This window comes from Bos grunniens, chromosome 1 (genome assembly GCF_055505025.1).
Source record: "Bos grunniens cultivar Pamir isolate PY7600 chromosome 1, Bosgru_T2T1.0, whole genome shotgun sequence".
Lineage (NCBI taxonomy): Eukaryota > Metazoa > Chordata > Mammalia > Artiodactyla > Bovidae > Bos > Bos grunniens.
In genome coordinates, this window is record NC_141165.1 from 102,050,117 (window position 1) to 102,061,314 (window position 11,198).

The 11,198-nt window shown below is 42.2% G+C and overlaps 1 protein-coding gene across 3 annotated transcripts; it reads left to right on the forward strand.

Annotated features, from left to right (window-relative positions):
- The first annotated feature begins 3,638 nt into the window (after nucleotides 1-3,638).
- On the forward strand, nucleotides 3,639-10,640 carry LOC147380026 (uncharacterized). Of its 3 annotated transcripts, XR_015134419.1 has the most exons (3): nucleotides 3,639-4,228; nucleotides 9,995-10,072; nucleotides 10,161-10,640. XR_015134419.1 is itself a non-coding variant. In XM_086320707.1 (2 exons), exon 1 carries the CDS (start codon nucleotides 8,449-8,451, stop codon nucleotides 9,892-9,894), a length of 1,446 nt encoding a protein of 481 aa, XP_086176833.1. In that variant the 5' UTR covers nucleotides 7,997-8,448; the 3' UTR covers nucleotides 9,895-10,072; nucleotides 10,161-10,640. The 3 variants fall into 3 exon arrangements, 1 of the variants encoding a protein (XP_086176833.1); XR_015134422.1 differs by lacking the exon at nucleotides 9,995-10,072; XM_086320707.1 differs by lacking the exon at nucleotides 3,639-4,228 and having other exon boundaries at nucleotides 7,997-10,072.
- The last annotated feature ends 558 nt before the right edge of the window (nucleotides 10,641-11,198 follow it).

Genomic DNA, 11,198 nt, shown 5'->3' on the forward strand with positions numbered 1-11,198 from the left:
TTTCATTTATTTCTGTGTATTCTTGCCAACTCTTCTTAATATCTTCTGCTTCTGTTAGGTCCATACCATTTCTGTCCTTTATTGTGCCCATCTTTGCATGAAATGTTCCCTTTATATCTCTAATTTTCTTGAAGAGATCTCTAGTCTTTCCCATTCTATTGTTTTCCTCTATTTCTTTGCATGGATCACTGAGGACCCTTCATAAAGTGCATGGGCTTGACTTATTTCTTTGTAAGTCTGAATAGAATAAAAACCGATCTCCTCTTTGGCAAGAAGGAAGTCTACTAGAATACTGCCTTTGGACTTGTCTTATAAGACTTCCCCGAGAATCCAGCCTGCTGGCTGACTCCATCAGATTTTGGGAGTTTGTATTTACCAAGCCTCCACAATTGCACAAGCCAATTAAAATCTTTCTCTCTCTATCTCCATTGGTTCCTGTGGTTTTATTTCTTTGGTGAATATATTGGTTCCTTGAGTGGTTCTATCAGGTTTTGGTACCACGACTGGTTATATTAGCAAAAGACGCTCTTTGTAATACAAGTTTCAATTTTTATTAGTTAAAAGTTTTTGTAATTGTGAGCAAGGTGTAAATTCTTCTGTCAGTTTTTCTAATTCAAAGGAAAATCTGTTTTGTTATGTAAAGGGTGAGGTGTTTTGTAACTCCTTTCCTTCCTTCCTTCTTTCCTCCATTTTTAAAGAGCAGTACAATGATGACTAGGATGAACTGTTGCAATACAGAATTGAAGAACTCCAAGAAGTAAAGGCATAAGAAATGCTTGAAATTCACAACACATGGCATGTACCATTGGTGGTTAAATCTCAAAAAACAGGTTAAAGTTTCTAAAATCCCACTTTGAAAATTTAGCCTGCTATCTTCACCATCCTTGTGAATGGGGTCATAATGTCCTGTTTACCAAGATTTTATTAGTTCTATACACTGTGCCTTGTTTTTAAACACCTAGCTTCCACATTAATTTTTTAAAATATAAAATTATTGTTACAAGGCAAACTAAAAAAGAAACACATTTTCCTGTGGTTCTCAGGACCTCATACCACTTCTGTTTTAATTCAGGTATTTGAAAATGTTAGAAGCACAGTGTGGAATTGTTGTCTGTGGTGATAATAGAAAATCACCAGGGATCCAACCATAAAAGCAGAAGGGTGACATTTCTCAATATTAATAAAAATAAAAATCCCCTATCTCTGGGGTTTGAAGGTCTTGTAAACTATGGAAATTCTCTTTTAGGAAAAGTAATAAAGCACACATTTATTGAGTGCCCAGTTGTGAATTTCTCAAAGGGTAAGATCCTTTCTTCATATTTCCTAATACTGAAGCAAGAGTCTTCACTATGCACCAAAAGAAGCTGAGAAACTCCTATTAATATGACTACTTATTACAAAAATGTCTTCCTTCTGTCATATTAGAGATGCAGGACTGAATGGTATAAAACACACCCTCAATTTTGCTTTTAGGCACATATACTGTGGAATCAAGCTTACCTACTACAGAAGGGAGAAAAAAACCTCACCACAGTGGACTCCTGTGTCTAACTCAAATGGTATTCCAGCAGTGATTTTCTCTTTACTGGAGCTTCTCAATAATTGGACTTTGATTCCTACTTTCATACTGTGTGATCTTGCACCCCTGTGGCTGGTTTAGATGCATGACCTGGTGACTCTCTTATTTCATATCTATTGTTTTGCACCTTTAATGATGGCTTCCTTCCTTTATTTGACTCTGGACCCAGGGCTTACATCTACTCAGGCTTATTCCATACATGGCTCTGTGTTCTCAGAAGTCCTTTTTTCCTGCACTAAGCCACCTTGAAGAAGGCAAAAGGCATGAGTTAAGGAATTCAGGAAAATCTCATTGTTTATTATTTGCATGGAACAATTTCCTTCTCTGTCATAGCCTTATGCTTCCTGATCTTGCTGTTTTTAAGAGAGGAATATCCATCAGGTAATCAGGCCAATAATATTTTGAAGTTTCTGAAGAAGGCCAGTCAGGAGAAACTAGAGGGAAAATGTATATATAGATAAGTTCAGTTCAGTTTAGTTGCTCAGTCATGTCCGACTCTTTGTGACCCCATGAACTGCAGCACGCCAGGCCTCCCTGTCCATCACCAACTCCCAGAGTTCACTCAGACTCACGTCTGTCGAGTCAGTGATGCCATCCAGCCATCTCATCCTCTGTCGTCCCCTTCTCCTCCTGCCCCCAATCCCTCCCAGCATCAGAGTCTTTTCCAATGAGTCAACTCTTCGCATGAGGTGGCCAAAGTACTGGAGTTTCAGCTTCAGCATCATTCCTTCCAAAGAAATCCCAGGGCTGATCTCCTTCAGAATGGACTGGTTGGATCTCCCTGCAGTCCAAGGGACTCTCAAGAGTCTTCTTCAACACCACAGTTCAAAAGCATCAGTTCTTCGGTGCTCAGCTTTCTTCACAGTCCAACTCTCACATCCATACATGACCACTGGAAAAACCATAGCCTTGACTAGACGGACCTTTTTGGCAAGGTAATGTCTCTGCTTTTCAATATGCTATCTAGGTTGGTCATAACTTTCCTTCCAAGGAGTAAGCGTCTTTTAATTTCATGGCTGCAGTCACCATCTGCAGTGATAGATGAGTGATTATTTGTTAGATGATATTTAGAAGAGCTAAACCACATAAAAACTTTTCTAAGCCATAAAAAAGGCAACAAATTGAGGGAAATCATAGTTTTCACATATTTCAAAAGTTGCATATTCAAAGCCTTCCTGTTTCTACTTCATTATTCATCCAGGCTCATCATTAAAAGAAACTGTTAACCCAAAGGGCACTGTCCCCAATTTTAGTCTTAGTAAAGTGGCAATTTATTGGTTACAGTAAGTTGATGGGGTGCAAGAAAAAAAGTTGTAATAAAGATTTAAAGAATTCTGCTTACTCTTTTGAAAACATTGGATTTTTTTTTTTTTTTTTTAATCTATATGCTAAAATGAGTGTAGCCTGGGATGGCACTAAGGGAGCTGTGTTCCACTGGCTATGTGTCACTGCCGCTGTCCCTCACCAGCTATATGATGTTGTATAAATCACTTGTATTTCTCTGTCCAAAAGTTTCCTTGCCTAGGGAATGAGTCTTAGACCATTTCATTTATAAAGTGCTTTCCAGTTCCAACATTTTATATTTTAAATGTTTATGAAATTCTACCTCTGAGTTCTTCCAGGTATCTCAGAACATTTATTCTCTCAATAACCTTGAGGATTATTACATTTTAAGAGGCTAGAGAGTGGTATGGCAAGGCCAAGTGTTCAACGCTACACAATCTTCAACAGGACTAAGAGTACAATCTATTCCGTTGTATTCACTCTGTTATTTTATCAACATATAATGATGTATCCTACATTGAATGCATGAACTACAATACAAATGGTCTCAAACTATTTCCCATGCTCCAGAACTGTGAGTCTTAGACACAGAGAGTCTTTTCAAATCTGCCAATGCATATTAAAAGTATCAGCCTTGTCAAGGTAATAGGAGAACAATGTAGTACAGAGAAGACAAAGCAATGATGTGAATAACTCTCTGACTTCCTATAAACCAAGGTCAACCTATACACAATCAAACTTTGAGTTACACTAGGGATCTGGGCTGGGCTGGGGCTTCCCTGAAAACTTGTGAGAGAGTCATTTCCTAGGCAGGTTGATAAGGAGTCTAGGGGTCCCCAAAGAGAGAGGGGTCTGGAATTCTCAAGGAGGAAGAAAGGACAAACTTTTTTCTTTCTCCACATTCCTTAGGATTATATACCAATGATGTATCCTGCCTAAGGACAGTCTTTGGATTCAACCTTCTGTTATCTTAAAATGTTAATTATGGGAGTAGACCTGGTCTTTACAAGGATGTATCTTGCCTGAGGACAGTGTTATCTTAAAATGTAAATTATGGGAGTAGGTCTGATGAGGTCTTTACAACCTCCAGACATTCTTTGGATTCACTGGAGAGTATATAACCTCATTATTAACACTAGCAAGCGGGTACTCTTTCTACCCCCTTCTGATGCCTATGTCAGAAGCTTTCTCTGTCTCCTTTATACTTTAATAAAACTTTATTACACAAAAGCTCTGAGCGATCAAGCCTCGTCTCTGGCCCCGGATTGAATTCTTCTCCTCCGGGGGCCAAGAATCCCGGTGTATTTGCGTGATTCAACAACAACCTTTCATCTTGGGGGCTCGTCCAGGATCCTTCAGGACAAGGTAAGGATGCTTGGAGCTTTAGTTCTTTGTTTAGCGAACACGTTTTCTGCTGTGCTTTACTAACTCTACCGTGTGCTTGTGTGAATGAATGGCATGCCCTGCGTGAAACAAGTAAGGAGCTCTGCTCTGCGGTTCCACGGTGATCTCATACAGCTTATGGCAGAAACCTGTCGGGGCGTTATACCGACCTGCCAATGCCAAGAGGCACCCAATGTCTCCTTCGGGAACCGACCAGAAATGGGCAAAGCGTGTGGACCGAACTCTCCTTTCTCGGTCAAACTTTTCGGTCTCTTTGACCATTTCATAACTCCTTGGGAATTAAAAGTACTAACTTAATCTATCGGATCATAGGCTTTCAAGGGACTTGTGATCTATACTGTTACTGTGTACTGTGGCTTAGGTCCCAAACTTGAATTGGTAGTCAAGAAAGTGTCTAGCCTCGCTAGGAATCGAAAGTTCGTAAGCTAGATGGAGCTCTAGCTCCCAGAACATCTCTGAGGTTAAAGATTACTCAGATTGGGACTGCGATGGTTTTTTTTCTTTGGTAACACCGGCTCTTAGTGGATCAGAGGAGGCTGTTATACTGGTGTGGTGATGCTTGGAAAGACCATCTCAGTTTTATGTTCATGTCGGTCTTATTGTGGTCAGGAAATACTCAGGGTCGTGCACAGGCACTCAGGTGACGAATGTTTCCTACAGCGGTCTTAGCTTGGGAGGCATTCCGGAAGGTTACTCTGATTCACCCCGGGTGACATCAGAGGCAAACAAGGTTAAGGGTGAAGAGCTGGACGTCAAGTAGGGATGCTATCAAGTCTACCCCTGGTACATCCCCACCCCATCTCGGTGGTAGAACCGGGAGGGACGAGTACGGCGCCTGCGTCGGTAAGGGACAGACTAAGTCCGACCAGGAAAGAAAAGCTTTTGGTGTAACGTCTGTCTACACCCCCATCTAGAGCAGGGAGGGACGCCTCCGGTAGAAAAATGGCCTTGGTCGCTTTTTTTCTCTCTTACAGATGGGAGCTAACAATTCCAGCCTCACTCCTTTGAACTGTATCCTGAAAAACTGGGATAGATTTGATCCCCAGGGCTTAAAAAAGACACACCTGGTCTTCCTATGTGATACTGCATGGCCACGGTATCCATTGGAGGATGGCGAACGGTGGCCAGTTGGAGGGTCTCTTAAGTATAATACTATTCTACAATTAGACCGGTTCTGTAAGGAACAAGGGAAATGGGTAGAAGTAGCATATGTGTTGCCCTTTTTCTCTCTGCGAAATATGCCAGACTTATGTCCTAAGGGTATAGATTTGGGCGTGAAATCTTCAGCTCCCTCCTGTCCTCTTACTTTGCCCCCGTACCGGGGACTCCAAACTGGGATTCAAACTGCCCACATGGAGGTCCAAACAACTCCTGTCTCAGTACGACCTCAGACTACTCTGGTTTCAGTAGAAACTCAGACCATCGAAGTAAGAGATGAGATGGAGGACAGGAGACAAAGAGAAGAGGAAAAACAGGTTTCTCCAATCTATCCCTGGGATCATATGCGCAGAGCAGCCAGAGAGACTGAGGAACAGCCACACAAGCTGTTGCCTCTTTATGAAACACCCACCGGGAGAAATAATCAGTCTGTGAGAGTTAATAAGCCTTTTTCTTATCAAGAAATACAAAGAATCAAGGAGGATCTGGGAGACTATTTAGAGGACCCAGAAAAATATATTAGAGCTTTTAAAGGTGTTACTTTGCTTTATGACCTCACTTGGAAGGATGTGATGTATATCTTGGGACAAACGCTGACTCCTGAGTCAAAGACTCGAGTTTTGGGAAAAGCGGTTGCTTATGGAGATGAGTGGCTTGGTAATGAATCAGTAGGGAAGAGGGAGAACGAGATAGCGGCCCTCCCCACTGGGAATCAGGCGGTCCCAACTATAGAACCAGACTGGGACTACAACACAGCTAAAGGAAGATGGGATCAGAGTCATTTTGTTAGATGTATTCTTGAAGGACTTAGGCAGGCGCGTTCTAAGCCTTTAAACTATGGCAAATTGGCAGATATAGAACAGGAGGAGAAAGAAGCTCCTGGTAAATTCCTAGATAGACTGAGAGAAGGCCTTCGCAGATTCACTGAGATTGATCCCAAAAGTGAAGAGGGAAAAGTGATCTTAAAGGATAGATTTCTCACTCAGTCGGCTCCAGATATCCGCCGTAAGCTATTAAAACAGGCGTATGGACCAAATCAGTCTTTAGATACTCTGTTACAACTGGCTCAGACAGTCTATTATGGTAGGGAATATGAGGAAAAGAAAGAAAGGCAAAAAAAGACAAAGGAAAAGGCGGAAGCCTTCGCCATGGCTATGAAAAATGTTCTTAAACAGCCTGAGAAAAATGCCCAGAGGGGCCCAGGTGAAAAGGGCTGGGCTTGCTACTACTGTGGAAAGGAGGGGCACCTCAAGCGAGATTGCCCTCAGGCATCTAAGCCGTCCCCGGCTCCCTGTCCGGTCTGCAAAGGACCACACTGGAAGAGAGACTGCCCTCAGAGGCGTAGGTCTCCGGGGTCGGACTCTCAAGACAATCAGGACTGAAGGTGCCCGGGGGTCCCCACACAAGCTCCTGTCCTAATTACACCTGAGGAACCCCGGGTATTAATAGTTGTGGGGGGCCAATCCGTCGATTTCCTTTTAGATACTGGGGCAACTTATTCTGTGCTTACTGAAGCCCCTGGCCCACTTTCTTCCCGATCCGCTTCCGTAATGGGACTGTCTGGACGAGCCAAAAGGTATTATTTCAGTTATTCTTTATCTTGCAACTGGGATTCTGTGCTGTTTTCACACGAGTTTCTGATTGTGCCAGAATCTCCCTCACCCCTTTTGGGAAGGGATATACTGAGCAAGGTCCATGCCTCTGTTTTCATGAATATGGAGCCCTCCCTTTCTCTCCCTTTAGTTGAACAAAATGTAAATCCTAGAGTATGGGCTGATGGAAAATCTGTGGGTCGAGCACAAAATGCTATTCCTGTAGTTGTTAAGCTCAAAGACCCACACGTATTTCCACATAAGAAGCAGTATCCACTGAAACCTGAAGTTAAAGAAGGGTTAAAACCCATCATCGAAAATTTAAAGGAGCAGGGACTATTAATTCCCTGTAACAGTCCTTGCAACACTCCTATTTTGGGTATAAAGAAATCGAATGGTAAATGGAGACTAGTTCAAGATTTACGAATAATAAATGAGGCTGTAGTTCCTTTACACCCCGTGGTGCCTAATCCTTATACTCTATTGTCTGAAATTCCTGAACGGGCCAAATATTTCTCAGTAATTGATTTAAAGGATGCCTTCTATTCAGTGCCTTTGGCGGAAGAAAGTCAATTCCTATTTGCCTTTGAAGACCCTACGCAGCCAGCTTCTCAGTTAACCTGGACAGTTTTGCCCCAGGGATTTCGTGACAGTCCTCACTTATTCGGACAAAGTTTGTCACGGGATCTACAAAATTTTAATAGCTCTGAAGCAGTGGTGTTACAATATGTAGATGATATTTTGCTCTGTGCTGAGACAGAGGAAGCTTGTTCGCGAGCCTCAGAAGATTTCTTAAACTTTCTGGCAGGCTGTGGTTACAAGGCATCAAGAGAAAAGGCTCAGCTTTGTCAACAAAGCTGATATCTGTTAGATATCTGGGCCTAATCATATCAGAAGGGACTAGGGCCATAGGCCCTGAGAGAATTAAACCTATACTAAATCACCCCCTACCTATGACTTTAAGACATTGAGAGGATTTTTGGGAATCACAGGTTACTGTCACATTTGGATTCCGGGTTACGGGGAACTTGCTCGGCCTTTATATAAACTTATAGCTGAAACTCAGCAGGCCCAAACCGACAAACTGGTTTGGTCTCCAGAAACTCAAAAGGCTTTTAAGGTTCTTCAGACTGCTCTCCTGCAAGCTCCAGCTCTGAGCTTGCCCACAGGGTCAGAATTTAATTTGTCACTGAAAGAAAAGGTGTGGCATTGCGAGTTTTGACACAACCCCGAGGGCCTCACCAGCAACCTATTGCTTGTCTAAGCAGAGAATTAGATGTAGTTTCACGTGGGTGGCCCCACTGCCTAAGAGTAATTGGGGCAGCGGCTTTATTAGCACCTGAAGCTTTAAAAATAATTAATGGATGAAACCTTACTGTACTGACTTCTCATGATGTGAGTGGAATCTTAAATTCTAAGGTTAATATTTGGATGACAGACAGTAGGCCTCTTAAGTATCAGTCATTGTTGTTAGAAGGACGAGTAACTAAGCTTAAAGTTTGTAGAAATTTAAATCCTGCCACTTTCCTTCCTGAGAAGGAAAATGAAACACCTGATCACGATTGTTCTCAATTCCTAACTTTGAACTATGCAGCTTGGGAGGATCTAAAGGATACCCCATTAGACAATCCTGACATGGAAATATTTACAGATGGCAGTTCTTTTGTTCAGGATGGAAAGCGTAAAGCAGGTTACGCCGTGGTGACTGCTGAACAGGTTTTAGAAGCAAAATCTCTCCCCCAGGAAACTAGTGCTCAGTTAGCAGAGCTTGTGGCCCTGACCCGAGCTCTAGAGTTAAGCAAAGGGCAGCGGGTAAATATCTATACAGATTCTAAGTATGCTTATTTGACTTTACATGCTCATGCTGCAATATGGAAAGAGAGACACTTTAAAACAGCAACAGGAGAACCTATTAAGCATTTCAGAGAGATCGAGAGACTTTTAACTGCTATATATTGTCCTAAAGAAGTAGCTGTTATGCACTGCAAAGGGCACAGCAGGGATGGGAGTAAAATAGCCGAAGGTAATCATCTGGCTGACTGTCAAGCCAGAAAAGCGGCACTTTACGAAACCCCTTCACTACAGACGCCTTTGATCTGGACAGGTCCTGTGGAACAGGAAAGACCACAATATACTGAGGAAGAATTAGAAAGATATGAGAAACGAGGAGCCAAGATTACTGATAAAGGATGGTTACAGTCCGAGGATGGACGATTAATAATTCCTGAAAATGCTCAGTGGAAAATTCTTAAGGGTTTACATCAGAGTTTTCATTTGGGTGCTGAGAGTACTTACCAAATGGTTTCTCGTTTGTTTGAAGGTAAAAATGTAATGAAAACTTTAAAGAATATTATCAAAAGGTGTGAGATTTGTCAAAAAAATAACCCAAAGACTGAAAAGCTAGCAAAATCTGGATTACAACGAAGTGGGAAGTATCCTGGAGAGGATTGGGAAATTGATTTTACTCATATGCCAAAAGCTAATGGATATTCTTGCTTACAAGTTTGGGTAGATACCTTTACTGGATGGATTGAGGCTTTTCCCTGTCGTAGTGAACAGGCTAAGGAGGTTATAAAGATTTTAATTCATGAAATTATCCCCAGGTTTGGGCTGCCACGGAGCCTTCAGAGTGACAATGGCTCCGCCTTTAAAGCTGCTGTAACTCAGGGGGTATCTAAAGCTCTAGGAATAGAATATCACTTACACTGTTCCTGGAGACCCCAATCCTCCGGGAAAGTTGAAAAAGCTAATGACATTATCAAAAGGCATCTGCGCAAATTAACTCAAGAGACGCAGGACAAATGGATTAAAGTCCTACCCATAGCTTTAATGAGGGCTCGAACTACTCCAAAAAAAAGAGGGACTGTCCCCCTTTGAATGTATTTATGGAAGGCCTTTCTTACGCACAGACATTGTTATAGACCCTGAAGCCTTGGAATTAACTAATTATGTAACTCAGCTCTCAGCTTTTCAACAGACATTAACAGAACTCCGGGAGAAGACTTCTGACCCAGCCTCCGAGTCAAGCAGGCCTCTATTTGAGCCAGGAACCGAGGTCCTCATAAAAACAGTGGGGTCTGGGGGGCCATCCCTCGAGCCTCTCTGGGAAGGTCCTTACCAGGTTATTCTTTCCTCTCCCACAGCTGTCAAAGTGCCAGGAATTGATTCGTGGGTACATCATACTCGAGTCAAGAGGTGGCACCCTGACCAAAATTAAGTGACTTCATTTTATGTCTTTACTTTCTATGCTCTGACTTTGTACCTTTTAGATGGGCCTGATAACCTATGTGAGCTTACTTCTGCTGACTCCAAATATCCTGAGTCTGCCGTTGGATCCTCAAGACAATGTCTTCTTGTCCTGGGCTCACTCCTATGCTGCATTCCACAATCGGTCTAACTGCTGGGTCTGCGGAGCGCTCCCCTCTTCGTCAGTGGAAGGCTTCCCGTGGTGGACATCCCCACTTCAAGGAAAAGACTTTCTCCAAGTCTGTGAATACCTTTGACAACAATCACATGCGATGCCTCTTCGTCATCTGATGACATCTACCAACCCTAAAATGGACTGGTGCAACACTTTGCACTTTAACTATGGACATAATGTGACTTTTAATTTTGATTCTAAATGTTTTGTTTTTACTGTTTGCTCCCTACATCTGTAATTGTATAACTGGATTTGTTTCTAGCCGCATGAAAGCTTTTAAGTTACAAATGGTTGCTCAAACTCCTGCTACTGCTGTAGCTTCCTCCAGCTACTATTTGGGGCCCCTGGATCAGATATCCTCAATATGAGGATTAGGAGAATATGTTGCCTCACCAATTTAGGGACAACGCCCCTTGTCAGCTCGGAAGCAGTTATGGAACGAGAACGACGCCCCTTTTCCCTAGGCAACATAATTCTCCTAAAAGAAAAGGGGGGAATGAGAGAGTCATTTCCTAGGCAGGTTGATAAGGAGTCTAGGGGTCCCCAAAGAGAGAGGGGTCTGGAATTCTCAAGGAGGAAGAAAGGACAAACTTTTTTTCTTTCTCCACATTCCTTAGGATTATATACCAATGATGTATCCTGCCTAAGGACAATTTGGCAAAACTAATACAATTATGTAAAGTTTAAAAATAAAATAAAATTAAAAAAAAAAAAAAAGCATATATTCTAACATGTAAAAAAAAAAAAAAATGTTAATTAT